This window comes from Malaclemys terrapin, chromosome 8 (assembly GCF_027887155.1).
Source record: "Malaclemys terrapin pileata isolate rMalTer1 chromosome 8, rMalTer1.hap1, whole genome shotgun sequence".
In the NCBI taxonomy this organism is placed as follows: Eukaryota; Metazoa; Chordata; order Testudines; family Emydidae; genus Malaclemys; species Malaclemys terrapin.
The window spans coordinates 86885687-86901344 of NC_071512.1; the positions used below are offsets into that span (position 1 = coordinate 86885687).

Sequence of the window (15658 nt, forward strand, 5' to 3'; positions counted from 1 at the left end):
TTTGCCTCCAGATTCTAGCTGTTATCCAGCCAGCCGAGAATTTTCCTGGAATATAAAAGTTCTGAACTGAAAAGCTGGCAGTGTGGACTCCTACACCATCCTACTTCTGGCCCAAATTTAAAGCATGTGCTCCAAATAGTCTCCAATTGGCAAATGATCCCTCTGGAGTCAGTCCTTGGGCTGCTCTAACTTGTGCCAGAGCCTAGGCCAAGACAGACAGAGAAATTGGGGAGTAATAATCAGCTCCCTGACATTTTCCCTACTAAACCAAATAGATGCCAGCCATAGGAGAGAATCTGGCCCTAAATTGATAGGTCTCAATCTAACCTCCAGTTTCCACAGTCAGTCTGAGTAGTCCTTTAAAGCCTACAGAAGATAGTGCCTTTTTTTGTGATTGCATGGCATTGTTACCAGACTTGAGGCCTGCAACAAAATTATTTTTTCTACAATGATCACTCTTGATTAATTCCATATCATATTTAGACATTGTAGTGAGATTCCTTCAAAAATACACTAGTTAAAAAAAAAAAAAAAAATCACGGAAGTTAACTGTGTACCTTCTTCTAAATCACACTACAAAAGAAAATCTGCTAGGAAGAGATGAGGTCCTCCTGACATGGAAGGGGAACAACATCTCCTAGCGAGGAGAGCTTTAAACTATGTTCAAAAGGTGACAGGTGACCAAAGCCCATGGATAGGCATAAAGAAGGCAATCTCAAAAGAAGGCTAGGTGTTGGGGGTGTGGCAGGACATGGAAAATTACAGTAAGGTCATAGGAGCGACAAGAGAGTAATCAGTGGGGGAAACTGTTCAACATCTTAGATTTCTATACACAAATGCAAGGAGTTTATTCCCCAAACAGGAAGAAGTGGAAGAGAGTTGTACATAAGCTAAATAATAACTAAATTGGCATCACAGAAACTTGGTGGGATAAGTCTCATGACTGGAATATTGGTATAGAGAGGTATAGCTTGTTCAGGAAGGGAAACAAGGGAGGAGGTGTTGCATTATACATCAACAATTATATATTATATACACACACACACACACGCGCGTTCTGAGGTCCAGGAAGAGGCAGACCAGCTGAAAAAGTCTCTGGGTAAAGATAAAAGAGGGAAAAAAGGGTCATGGTAGGGGTCTATATAGGCCACCACATCAGGAAGAGGAGGTGGAGAAGGCATTTCCAGAACAAACAAATATCCAAAAACGCAAGACTTACTAGTAATAAAGGACTTTAACTTCCCAGACACCTGTTGGGAAAGTAATACGGCAAAACACAGTTTCCAGTAAGTCTTGGAATGTATTGGGGACAATTTTTTGCTCCAGAAAGTGAAGAAAGTAACCAAGAGGACAGCCATTTTAGACTTGATGGGGAATCGGTTGTGAATCTGAAGAGAGAAGGCAACTTGGGTGAAAGTGATCATGAAATAATAGGATTTCCTGATTCTAAGGAAAGGAAGGAGCTAGAGCAGCCAAATAAATGATAATGGACTTCAACAAAGTAGACAAACTCAGGAAACTGACAGGTAAGGTCTCATGGGAAGAAAATGTAAGGGATAAAGGAGTTCAGGAGAGCTGGCAGTTTCTCAAGACAACAATATTAAAGGCACAACTGCAAACTATTCTGATGCAGAGGAAAGATAGAACCATATTGGCCTCTTAACCATTTTTCCTATCAGGGGCTGTTCAATTACCTGAAAATCAAAAAGGAATCCTACCAGAAGTGGAAAGGATGAAAAGAGGAGTACAAAAGAACAGCACAAGTATGAAGGGACAAAATCAGAAAGGCTAAGGCACAAAATAAGTTACACATAGCAAGGGACCTAAAAGGTAATAAGAGGTTCCTTAAATACAGTGAAGTAAGAAAAAAAAAGAAAAAAAAAGCTTAAATCCTATAATTAACAGGGAAGGAGAGCTAATAACTGATGACATCAAGAAGGCTAGGTGTTTAATGCCTATTTTGCTTCAGTCTTCACTAAAAATGGTCATACTTCAATACAATAAACATTAACAAGAAGGGTGAAGAAAAGCCAAAATAGGTGAAGAACAGTTTAAAGAATTTTTGAATAAATTAGAAGTATTCAAGTCCACAGGGCCTGATGAAATTCATCCTTGGGTACTTAAAGAAGTAGCTGAAGCAATCTCGAACCCAGTAACAATCATCATCAAGAACTCAAGAGGACTGGAAAAAGGGCAAACGTAGCACCTATCTTTAAAAAGGAGACAAAGATGACCCGGGAAATTATAGACCCATCAGCCTAACTCCAAAACCTGGAAAGATACTGGAACAAATTATTAAACAATGAATTTGTAAGCACCTACAGGACAATAGGGTTATAAAGAATAGCCTACATGGATTTGTCAAGACCAAATCATGTCAAACCAACCTAATTTCGTCTTTGACAGGGTTACTGGCTTAGTGGATGAGGGGAAGCTGTAGACATAGTATCTCTTGATTTTAGTAAAGCTTTTGACACAGTTCCACAAGACATTTTCATAGGCTAACTAGGGAAATGTCGTCTAGATGAAATTACTATAAGGTTGGTGCAAAACTGGAAAGAAAGACTGTATTCAAAGAATAGTTATCAAATGTTCGCTGTCAAACTGGGAGGACATATTTAGTGAAGTCCCACAGGGGTCAGTCCTGCCTCTGATACTAGTCAATAATTTCTTTAATGACTTGAATAATGGAGTGATGGGGAGGGAACGATTACAAAATTTGCCAATGACACAAAGCTAATAGAGGTTGGGAGCACTTTGGAGGACAGAATTAGAATTCAAAAGAACATTGAAAAATTGGTCTGAATCAACAGGATGAAATTCAATAAAGACAAGCAGAAAGTAATTAGGAAGGAAAATCAAATACACAACTACAAAATGGGGAATACTTGGCTAGTTGATAGAACTGCTGAAAAGGATCTGTGGGGGGGGTACTAGCTGATCACAAATTGAACTGGAGTCAACAATGTGATGCAGCTGCGAAAAAGGCGATCATTATATTAAAAGGAATATCGAATATAAAGACATGGAAAGTAACTGCCCAGCTCAGTTACTTGGAGGGGGAGGGATAGCTCAGTGGTTTGAGCATTGGCCTGTTAAACCCAGGGTTGTGAGCTCAATCCTTGAGGGGGCCATTTAGGGATCTAGGGCAAAAATCTGCCTGGGGCCGGGTCCTGCTTTGAGCAGGGGATTGGACTCCTCCTGAGGTCCCTTCCAACCCTGATATTCTATGATTCAGTTTGCACTGGTGAGACCCAGGTTGGAGTACTGTACAAATCCTGGGTACCACACTGGGAAAGACACAGACAAACTGGAGAGAGTCCAGAGTAGCGCAACAAAAATGATAAAAAGTTTAGAAACCCTGATTTATGATGAAATGTTAAGAAAACTGAACACATTTAGTCTGGAGAAAAAACCTGTTAGTCTTCAAATTGTTACGGACTGCTATAAAGAAGACTGATCAACTGCTCTCCACATCCACTGAAAGTAGGACAGGAAGTAATGGGCTTAATTGGCAGTGAGGGAGAATTAGGTTAGATATTAGGAAAATCTTTCTAGCTATAAGGGTAGTTAAGCTCTTGAATAGGCTTCCAGAGGAGGTTGTGGAATCCCCATCACTGAAGGTTTTTAAAAACAGATTGGAGAAACACTTGTCAGGGATGTCCAAGTTTACTTGGTCTTGCTTCAGCACAGGAGGCTGGAGTTGATGACTTTTCAATGTCCCTTCCAGCTCCACATTCTGTGATTCTATGATAATACTGTATGTTTTTTTCCAGTAGAAGCCCCCAGCCTCTAGTATGTTAGTGAATGGTGTTGTATTCGTGTATTTTGACTTTTAATATCTAGGAATTTTTAATCATGCACTGAACAAGTCAGCCTGCCTATTGAATAGACCTGTTATTGCTTTACATCTTCAAATTCGGAGTAGTTTATTTAGTACCAACCACATAACGTTACCTTAATAAAAAAAAGGGGGGGGGGGAGTGTCCTCCGTAGCATTCTTCTTCCTTTTTTTTATTTTATAAGCTTAAAAAAACTGCTTACTCACCACAACTTTCTGGTATGTGTGAATTCATCAGACCAAGTTCCCATGCCCGTTTTATAAGGGGAACAGGATACTGAAAAGAAAGTATTTACACTCTCAGTCATTCAATTAATTTCTCAGAACTGGAAAAAGTGGAATATCCACACCTATTTTCCCACAAAAATATGGCAAGCCTACCTCTCCAGTTTTGTCATATTGTGCAGCAACAGGGATGATTTCCTCTCTAGCAAATTTACGAGCAGTAGCTTGAAACTCTCTCTGTTCATCACTGAACTCTAGAAAACAAAACATTTTAGTCACAAATTCTACACTACAGTTAGTCTTACTGCTTGTTAGAACTACTGATCTACTTCAGTGTTCCCTCTAATTTTTCCCACCCACGTTACACATCACCTCCATATTGGTGCACATAACAAAATTAATGTGATGGTGGTGGGGCCAAGGGGTTCAGAGTGTGGGAGGGAGCTCAGGGCTAGGGCTGAGGGTTGGCGTGCAGGGGTGTGAAGGCTCCGGCTGGGGGTGCGGGACTTAGGGCTGGAGCAGAGGATTGGGTGCAGGGGTGTGAGGGCTCTGGGGTGTTGCCATGGATGAGGAGTTTGGGGTGCAGGCTGCCCTGGGTCTACAGCAGGGAGAGAGGACTCCCCACCAGCTGTACCTGGGCTGTACCTCTCCCTGCAGCAGTACCTGGGCTGCGGGGTGGGGGGGAAAAGAGGGGCCTCTCCCCGCCACGTCAGCTCCGGGGCTGAGGCTGCAGGATAGGTGCCCCTTCCCCGGACGTGCCTGGGGCCATGCCGCAGCAGAGTTGGGGATGGCAGATCCCCAGACAGGTCCCCAGAGCTCCTGCACAGTGCTAAATAGGCTGCTGTGCAGCTTTCAGGGAACTTAGATCTGCTCCCACCTGAAGCACGGGGGCGGGGGAGGGATATGGGGGGGGGGGAGGGGAAGAGAAAAAGAAAGAAAAACCATCCTCAGTCGCCTCCTGGGGGCCAAAAAGGCTCAGCCTTCCTCTACCTAAGAGCATAATCTCCACTTTTCACCTAACAAAATGTACAATGCACTTATTTATTGATGATACAGTGATCTGCAGAACATTGAAAATGTCAATGTGGGTGTGAGGCACCTCATCACCACCTCCCTTAGTCTGAGGAAATCTTGTCTGTGCCTGCTGAGTCAGCTCCCTGATTCCATCAGCTTCTGGTAACACAAGCACTGCCTTCCAGGCCCACAGGCCTTGCACTCTCTGTACAAGTTACCGACAGGCACACACCAATCTTCAAGTCCTCTGCACATCCTTCTGGAGTGCCTATCCCCTTAGCCACTGAAAACTCTCAGAACTCCCAGATTCTCTACTTTCAAAGGAACAGTACACACCAAATTACTAGTTTCATGTCAAGAACACCACTCTGTTAACACATGGCCCTTAGATATATTTACAGTAAAAACAAGAATAAGTTTAGTATCAAAGAACAGAGATTCAAATGAAAGCCATTAAGAATATTGTAAACAAATGGTTACATACAAAACAAAATCCTAACATGCCTTCTGGAGCCTAAACTTAACTCACAGGACATACCTGTGTTTCCTACAGGATAGCATACCCCAAATTCTTTTCCCAGCATTTTCAACTAGGATGGCTCAGACCAGTGGTCTCCAACCTTTTTACACACAAGATCACTTTTTGAATTTAAGTGCAACCCAGGATTTACTCCGCCCCTTTCCCAAAGTCCTGCCCTGCTCACTCCATCCCTCCCCACCTTAAATTGCTCGCTTTCCCCCACCCTCATTCACTTTCACCAGGCTGGGGCAGGAGATTGGGGTTCCGGAGGGGGTACAAGCTCTGGGCTGGGGCCAAGGGGTTCAGAGTGTGGGAGAGGGTTCTGGGCTGTGGGGTGGGGCAGAGTGTCAGGGTGCAGCAGGGGGTATGGGATGCTGGCTCTGGGAGGGGGCTCTGGGCTGGGGCAGGAGGTTCGGGGTGCAGGCTCCGGGATGGAACTCAGAGCTGGGGGTTGGTGCAGGCTTCCGCTGGGCAGCACTACGCTCAGGCAGCTCCTGGTTGGCGGTGCAGCAGGGCTGAGGCAGGCTCCCTGCCTGCCCCGGCCCCATACCACTCCCAGAAGGGAGCGACATGCCCCGGCCTGGCCCCCGGGGGTGGGAAACGTGGCTCCATGCATTGCCCCTCTCTGCAGGCACCATCCCCGCAGCTCCGATTGGCCGCAGTTCCACATTCCCAGCCAATGGGAGCTGCGGGGGTGGTGCTTGCAGGCAGGAGCAGCAGGCGGAGACCCCTCCCCCATGGGGACATGCTGCACTGGCCGCTTCTGGGAGCGGCGTGGAGCAGGCAGGGAGCCTGCCTTAGCAACAGCCCCACTACACCACACGGCCGGACTTTTAGCAACCAGAGATCATGATCAACTGGGAGAATCTCCAGGACTGACCAGTCGATCGCAATCAATCAGTTGGTGACCACTGGCTTAGACCCTCTTTTTGTAAGATCAGCTTGTCTTCCCAGACTAAAGGATGAAATCTAATCTCCTTTCTACTTCTTTTATGCAGTTACAGAATATGGTCCTTTAGCCCAGAAGGTCCCCTCTTCAGAGGCTTATCTTGTGGTTACTTTGTCTTTGTAAATCTCGGGCCTGCATCTGGCCTGAACAGCGAACATAGCCTGTCTCCAAGTATGTCCATTGTTTCCTGTGCTGATTGAATTGGCCTGGAGGCATATAATACACAGTAAACAAGCAGAAAGGTAAGTGTTTACTACCTACTTTCTGCCTAGAATCTGTTTATCGCCTTCCAGTGATCTGTCTTAACTTACATAATTTTCAATATACACACACAATTCCTTACGCATGATCTTCATACACATTTCATAATGGCTATGATGACCAGTGTGAAACATGCTTTCAGCAAAGATCTTACATTACTCCTTTTGGAGAACCCAGGGGATACCTATAATCCTATGTACTGTTGTGCCCTCAGTTGGCACCAAGAGGTTTCTGTGTCACAGTGGGGGAGACATTAAAAAAAGTTAGTTTATTATCAAAATGAATAATACAAGGAACACTGTACTGATTGGAATAGAGAAGGGGATGAGGAATGTGAGGGCTTGGTGGATTCCTGCCCCCTAATTCCAAGGTTCCTGACATATTGCACAGAATACAGGGCCTTGTCTTTAAGCAACAGTCTGCTACACAGAAGATACAGACATTCCAGATGTCTTTTCTTTGGAGGTTGCTCAACCAACTAATAAATATTTATTGCAATTGCATCTACACAATCAAATCAAGTGCATTAGTCCAAGTATCTTAAACATTTAATACCGGACAGAAAAGCATTGTGCAAGTCCACAAGGGGCAGGCTTACCAATGGATAAAGCCTACAAGTACATGGCCTACATCTTCTAACTGACAATAGCAGCAAAGTGGGGAGTCACAAAGGAGCTACTTATAGTCATTAACAGCACATGTGATCATGCCACATCTGAAGCAATTGAACTTTACCCAAAGATGACATGGAAGGTCAAAACTTGGGGGTTGGAATGTTGGATCTCTCATGATACAGGCACTGGCTATGTTTGAAGTTTGTCCTTGCCACCTAGTATGTGCCCTGAGAGTGATATTGAGTTTCCTTAGGAGAATTGTCCAAATGGGATGCCGTGGGCTAAGACATTGTTTCAAAGGATTAAACACATCTTTAAACAAGGGTAGATATGGCATGTCTTGCATCTTAGGAGTAAATTCTGCAAGGCAACTTGTCGGCTGATGTCAGGAGGGGCGATGTTAGACAGAACCGGCAGCAAGGCCAGGATGGGCAGTCTCATAGTACCTGTTATTACACCTATGGTTTCATTCTGCTGAGTGCCTATTAGTCCTGTGTGAAAAAAGCTGAGCCATACTGGGAGCAATATCCTGCTACAGAATAGCTCTAGCAAACCCAGAATTTTTTAGTGGGGTATAATGCAGTTATGTTCTCATCATATACCCTGCTTTGGCAGGGGAAACCAAAGCTGCAACTATCAGGCCAAGTCTTTCAGATCCAACCAGCATGGACCGTCAAGCTTTCTCAGCGAATCAAATACTGAACAGTCCCAGTTCAGCTGAATGTTAACAATGCAGCAGAAATCAGGTATTTTCAAAGCAGTACATCTCATACTCTTCCAAATATCTAGCTACCGCCTCTCCAATAACAACACTTCAATTATAATTATGTGCTCATATCAGGATGAACTCTTACACCTGCTAAATTATTTGAATTTATTATGTCATTAGACTACAATGTATCATAACCACTGGACAGGTAGTAAGTTGAAAAGTTAAGATGGTTATACTGTTACAGGAAGCCCTTGTGGAGCTACTTTCATCTCAAGTTAAAGGATGCCTCTATTTAAAGAGTTCATATAAACTTGATGTATGACACTTCAAAGAGAGAAGCTACAGGTCCAAAACATTGTCAGGACCAAATCACTACTATATCTTTCTCATTACTAATGAAAACTACACATGAAAACAGATAAGAGAATCACACTTCTGGATGTGGTTACAAAAAGTGACCTGAGATGACTTTTGAAAATCTAAATTGTTATAACTTAAATTACATCTAAACCATTCTCTTTCAAATATAACAGTTTTCATGCTCCTTAAAGACTATTTGTATTTCAAAAGAAAGTCATTTGAGTTAGTTATTCAAGGGCAGAAAGATTCCACCACTGAAAAACTCCAAAAGAAGTTGAGTTTTGTTCTTTTTAAATCCAACTCTACATACATACACACACGGGTTTTCTGACCTGACCAAGAAAGGAATTTTGGCTCTTAAAAATATTTTTTAAAAGAAAGAGAATAATCAATGAAAATAGGGCTTTCGTATGAAAGTGTTTTCTCAACCTGAACTACAGCATCACCCTGCATTGCAATAATATGGAACTCATTCCTGAGCTATTGCAGGACAGTTACTTTCTCCAGATTATAACAAATTTTAGATATAAACTGCTTAGCAACATTGCTTCAGACCCACAGAGTACTTACCAAAACTAAAGCCAGCTCCAGGTTTAATTTGATGTGACACTTGAGCAGCTTGACTAGATTGTGATCTCCAGCCACATTGAGCAATGCTTTGAAGCACCTGTTTAAAATGAAGGAATATGAGATTTAACATGCTCACAATGCAAAGCTTCTTGGAGCCTTAAGAACTACTGGATTGGTTTATAACACATTAACATTTAAATACAGACACACATTCATCTTTCTAAACAATACTGCATCAAGTGTTGCAAAATAATTACAAGTGTTTTTAAAAAGTTTTGGCTATTTTAGGTCCTGATCCTGCAACGTGTAGCACATGGGCAGACTGCTTGTCTGCATGGAACCCAATACTTCAGTGGAGCTGTGTGTAGGTCCGGCAGTCCAACTATGCACTACATGTTGGAGCACTGGGGCCTTGAAAAAGGAGAAGAAGAAAAAAGTGTAATATAAGCACTGATTTTTTTTCTCCTGTTTTAAATTAACCTTTTACATGTATTTACAGCCTTAATGCCAGTTTAATAATATTCTGCCTAGAAATCAGCATTTGCCAGAATATATTGTTTGGAAAATCTCAATCAGAGAAATTCATGGAGCATGCGTTATTTTCTGTTTGCTTTTTTGGTAAGGAACTACTACCCCAGATGGCTAGTGATCTATGGTCACTTTGCTCCAGAAGTTTGTGACTCAGCAATAAATATGGAGTTTATTTTCCTCTCTAAAGATGATCATTGACTTTTTCCATTCCATTTTTCTGCTGTGCTTCTTATGTTCTTTGCTTCCTAGGTGGTGGGAGGTATATTGTTTATTATATCTTAAGGCATGTGGTGAACAGAAGTACAGTGCTTAACCACCACAAGATTCCACCATGCAATTTCTGCTTAAGACTGATGAGATAGCGCCAACATTTCCTCAAAGAAGAAAAACACACAGATTTTTCAGGGGTTTTCTTTTTTGGGGGGGCTGGAGGGGGGAAAGCAGCAGTAAACTGGATCAAATGAAGCATGCACAGTGAAAAGCAATTTGATAAGTCCAGCAAAGTAAGTATGAGCTGGTCCTCGATTTGGTAGTTTAGTGTTCAGACTTTGTGTAAAGGTCAACTGCATGAGACTTTTAAGAGCATACTTTGCAAACAATATTAAACCCACTGAACATTCCTTTGAGAATACAGTTACGTATGTGTCATGAACATACAGCTACAGGTAGCATAAAATCCCTCCTTTACCTGTAAAAGTTTAAGAAGCTCAAATAATCTGGTTGGCACTTGACCAAAGGGACCAATAAGGGGAGAAGTTACTTTCAAATCTGTGGGAGAAGGTTTTTGCTTGGTGCTGTGTGTGTTGTTCTCTCTGAGACAAAGAGAGAGACCAAGCAAGTAATCCAGCTCCTACTGAAATACTATTTCTGTAATATTAGAAGTAAGTAATAGCAAGGAAATGCGTTATATTTTCTTTTGGTTTAGCTTGTGAATTTTCCCTATGCTAAGAGTGAGGTTTATTCCTGTTTTTTTTTTTTTAAACTTTAAAGTTTTGCCTAGAGGGGAATCCTCTGTGTTTTAAATCTTATTATCCTGTAAAATTACCTTCCATCCTGATTTTACAGAGATGCTTCTTTTTTTCTTTATAATAAAGTTCTGTTTTTAAGAATCTGATTGGTTTTTAGTGTCCTAAAAACCCAAGGGTCTGGGTTACCTATTTGGTTGGTATATTATTCTCAAGCCTCCCCAGGAAAGGGGGTGAAGGGGCTTGGGTGGATATTTTGGGGAAACAGGAACTCCAAGTGGTCCTTTTCCTGAATCTTTGTCTAACTCACTTGGTGGTGGCAGCGATACCATCTCAGGGCAAGGAATTTGTGCCTTGGGGAAGTTTTTAACCTAAGCTTGTGGAATATAAGCTTAGGGGGTCTTTCATGTAGGTCCCCACATCTGTACCTCAGAGTTCAAAGTGGGGAGGGAATCTTGACAATATGGAACATGAATTTGACCAAATGTAAGTTACTTTCAGCACAACATTTCACCTTCCTAAGAGGTCCCTCCCTTTACTGATTTCTAAGATAAGCTGAATAAAAGACATCATAGTGTTTCAATAAATGACATAGTAATGACAAGTCATCTTTAAAGACTATATAATGCCATAATTAGACACTTTCTTAGTAGCAAGGATTTTATTTTGGCTAAAAGGTCCATCATTCTCTTGATAAGTATAGAAGATAACACATGATCTGTCAGATGCCTGGAAACAGCATAACAGACACATAGTATGCAGCATTAAAATGTTTGATTCAATCAAACTAATGCAGAAAACACTACAATTACTTCATTGGAGACTATGGCAAACAATCGTCATATCTCAGAAAGGAAGAAAGCAGATTGCTCGTTTGATGGCAGAAGAAACATGTTGGGACACAAAATTAGACTAGCAACCAGACTGAAGATACAAAATGAAGTTCCACTGGATCAAATTTTCTATAAAAACTGCCTCCCAAAAATTACAAGTTAAAATAGACGTGGTAATTAGAGAGCAATTAAGAGGTATACACAAGGAAAAAATCCTGAGTTTTTTTTTTAAATAGATGGACAGTTTTGAAGGTAAGGAGATACAGGAAGACAACTTCAGATGGCAAGAGAAGAGAAGCAAGCTATAGTATACTTGAATGTTGCATAACCATCTTGAATTGGTAAGTAAGCAATACTGTCCTTATCCCTACCTTGAAGAGAGGGGGATGAGGGGAGGGAAGTTATGTCTACTATGAAATAAATGGTGTACTTCACTTTCTTATATTTCTGTCTATGGGGCAAATGACTGCTAGGATTATTGATACAGCATACAGAACCATGCAAAATTGTCTAAAAATGTCTAAGTGACAGATCTGAAACACGTTAGGGACTTGGATCCTTCAAATTTTCTTGATTTCAATGTCACTGACTAGGACGGTATACTTTATTATATCAGGACAGCTGTTTTTGGAAAGGCTTTTTCTAATTTTCATCTTGCCAAAAGTTTGTAACCATTTCTTTTGGATGCAGCCCTTGCGGCAGTCACTCATGCCTTTGGGGATCTAATGGCTTTGTTTAGGCTAGGAAAAGGGATTGACTTTGGGTTGGGCTTAGCTCTTACCTAGGCTATAACTCAACCTGCTAAAATCATGCTAAACACACTACCCTGCATCTACACAAGGAAAAGCAGTCAACTTTAGTTTAGATTTACCAAAACTATCTTAGCTAAGCCCACCCTTTTTCCTAATCAAGACAAAGCTGAGTAGTGGAATACTACAATGCGTTTTACATAGAGGTATACCTTAAGTCAACCCAGGGTACGTCTACACTACAATGTAAGCCCAGGATCAGACTCAAGATTGCTTCCAATCTCCTATTCCGCCTACACACAAATCTCTCAGATGTAGACTCGGACCAAGGCTTCTAGGACCGGGGGGGGTGGGGGGGTCCCATCAATGGCCCTGGTGCAGTCAGGAAACCCCATTCTCTCCAAGGCAGCAATTAGTTCAGGAATATTTTTGTGCCCACCACCTTGCCTCATTGCCTCAGAAACCTTCACCACCACTTTACTCAGTCAACTTTCCAACATCAAACTGGTTGGCAACAGACCTGAGGCAGTATGAGGTAGCCAGGTTCCAGTTATAGCAACCTGCTTCTAGAGGGCAAGAGCTCCCTCGTGCAGGTGTCTTTACACCTGAGAGTCAGGGCAAGCTGCTCAAAAAGCTCCAGAAATGTAGCTTTCTTCATCTGAAAGTTCTGAACCCACTGCTGGTCATCCCAGATCTGAATGTGATCCCACCAGTCTGTGCTTGTGGCCCTACACCAGAAGCACTGGTCTATGTAGGGAGCATAAGCAGCTATACTGAGTGTATTGAGCAGCAACAGCCAATGCGAGTCTGCCATCCCAGCATACTCTTCCTCCTCTGCCTCCTTCTGCTCTATCATAAAAACTGTCACGTCTTTGGTGGGTCAGAAAATGCCACCAAAATGTCCACCAGCACCTCTTAGATGCTCCACCCGCTTCCTGAGGAAAGAGTGAACGCGCACGCAAGCAAAGTTCTTGAAAAGGGGTCTCCTCCATGTTGCTAGGCAGGATGTGTCGATGGGCTGTTCAAACTTCCTGTAATGTGCAGAGTGGGCAGTAAAGTTTTCCCACAATGCACCACACACAAAGGGTTAGAGTGGCCACATTTTGGGAGGGCACTAGAGAATCTGAGATATTGTTGGTTTGACTCAGGTCTGTGAGCTGCAGAATGGACTCCAGAGCCAGAGGTTTGAGCCCTGGCTAGAAAATTGTTAATGTAGGGTTAAGAATTACTATACCGGTAGATGCACAAGCCCCAGGTTCTCTAACACAGGTCAGCTGACTCACATCCCACTAACCCTGGGCTTACATTGCAGCATAGACATACCCCCAGAGGCTGAAGCTGGTGCAGAACTGGCAAGCATCTTATTATGTGGCACAGCTTGCTGCAAGTACAGAACATCAACTTTCCATGATTGGCATTTGTTGCCTGTTAGCTTTGAGGTGAATTTTAAGGTGTTAGGTTTGATCTGTAAAACACTAAATGGCATGGGACTTTTCTCCCTGCGTGACATTGCCACAGCCACAGTCAGCAGAGGTAGTCAAGTTGGTATAAAAGAGAGAGTTGCTACCAGTAGGGGAACTCATCTACAGAAGTTGTTTATCTTGCTAATCTCGAATACCTAAATTTGTTGATCATCACAGTCAGCTGCAAGAACCATCTATTTACCTAGGATTTCAGAGTGGCAGGGCTATAATAAAGGCTGGTATTTGTGGTAAACAGGGTATTTTGACATCTGGAGTAAATATGTTATGGCTTGAGGGTGATAAGTAGCTGCTAGTTCAAGTAGAATTTATTTTCTTGTCTAGAACTGTATTTTTAATTTCTAGAGAAAGTGATTAGAACCTAGCATAAATTCTTTTTACAGCATTATAAATCAAATTAAAATATATAATTAGAGATGTATATTTAAGGAGATACTTCCTTGTCAGATATTTTCAAAAATCCAAAGCTTTGTTCTCTTATTAATGAGCACTTCTGTTTAGTCTGAAGGAGAAGTTATGTTTATTCATTATTTTTTCCTCCAGGGATTTAGTGTCTTGGACTCCTCTAGCATTTCCCACACCAGCAGAAGAGCCCCAAGGTTGTGTAACACATGCTGGTAAACACTAAACAAAAGACAGAGCAACAGCACTTTTGAAGTTTAACACCTGACCTGTTCAAACATTAATCGGTCTCCAAACGCTGAGGCACACACACACAGAACAGGGAAAGGACTCCAGGAGTCTGCAATTCTTCACTCTCCAGTGCACCTGCTCCACGGGGCTTAGCTTTAGAAAAGCATTGTCATTTCTAAAAGCCACACTCCGGAGAAGAGCAAGAGGCCAGTTGAGTGAAGCCTTCTTGCAGAATTTATTAGAGCCAGGAGTAGAGGGGAAGAAGAATGACTTGGTCAAACAGCGGTGTACATTCTATCAGGATGGCGCACAAATACACACACCAAGCCTAAGCCTCAGCTTTGTCCTCTTTCTCCCCACACTCAGGGACTAATGATTCAATGGACGTCAGCGTCTTCCACATTCCTCTCCACAGTTTCCCCCCTATATACCCAGGACCCCAGCGTCTCCTTTGCCTTGCCTTCTATCCCCCAGCATGAGCCCTCCCTTGCCTGACCTAACCATTCCCTCAGCCCTGGTGGCTCTCCTACTTCAAACTGCGGCCTCCCACCCCTCCCTGCCCATGGTGTCACTCCGGCCCCCGCCTGGGCCCCAGAATCTTCCCCCCCCCCCCCATTTCCTTCGATCCTGGGCTCTCCTCACCGCCATCGGTACCCCCTTGTGAGCCACAGCACACATCTGCAGGGGCGGGGCCTCCACTTCAGGCTCTGACCCTTCCACCTTCCCTCAGAACCGATCACAGTGTGCGCATGCCCGAGCCTCGGGTGCTCCCCATAACCCCCATTTCCTGAGCCGCAATATAGCTCCCCTCAGCGGCCCCTTCTCCCGCGGCTGGAGTGACCCATGTCCCCCCGGGGCCGCTCCCCGCTTCTCCCGCGGCCGGGGTGAGCCATGTCCCCCCCGGGGCCGCCCCCCGCTTCTCCCGCGGCCGGGGTGAGCCATGTCCCCCCCGGGGCCGCTCCCCGCTTCTCCCGCGGCCGGGGTGACCCGTGTCCCTCCCGCGGCCGGGGCCTGCACTGCCCCAGTCCCACCTCCCCAGCGCCAGGCCTGTTTCTCGTTCCCCGCCCGGCCAATTCCTCCTCCTCACCCGGGTGACCCTCAGCGCAGACATCTTGATGAGCGCTGCCCCCGAGCACGAGCTGACCCCGCCGGCTGCAGGCGAGGAGCAGTGTCCGCTGGGCCCCGCCTCCTGGGCGGGGCGGAGAGACCGGGCCCGTTGAACAGCTCGGGGGCGGGGCTGGGTTCGGGTCCGGGCTCAAAGTTCCGCGTTCAACGGGCCCCCGACAGCCAGCGGGCCTAGGGGCCAGCCAGGGGTCCCGGGCTCACCCTGGGAGCGGAGAAAGGCAGCGTCCCGAGAGTGGCGCTGGGCAGAGGGGGGAAGAGGAGACTGGGTGAGAGGG

The 15658-nt window shown here is 44.1% G+C and overlaps 1 protein-coding gene across 1 annotated transcript in view; it reads right to left on the reverse strand.

Moving 5' to 3' along the window:
* ACADM (acyl-CoA dehydrogenase medium chain) overlaps window positions 1–15451 on the reverse strand; it is a 36652-nt gene extending 21201 nt beyond the window's left edge. The window contains exons 1-4 of the mRNA XM_054038225.1: window positions 15346–15451; window positions 9067–9163; window positions 4223–4320; window positions 4049–4118 (exon numbers count right to left, since the gene is read on the reverse strand). Coding sequence (XP_053894200.1) covers window positions 4049–4118; window positions 4223–4320; window positions 9067–9163; window positions 15346–15369 — 289 coding nt within the window. The 5' untranslated portion in view covers window positions 15370–15451. The remainder of the gene's footprint in view (window positions 1–4048; window positions 4119–4222; window positions 4321–9066; window positions 9164–15345) is intronic.
* Window positions 15452–15658: the final 207 nt, after the last annotated feature.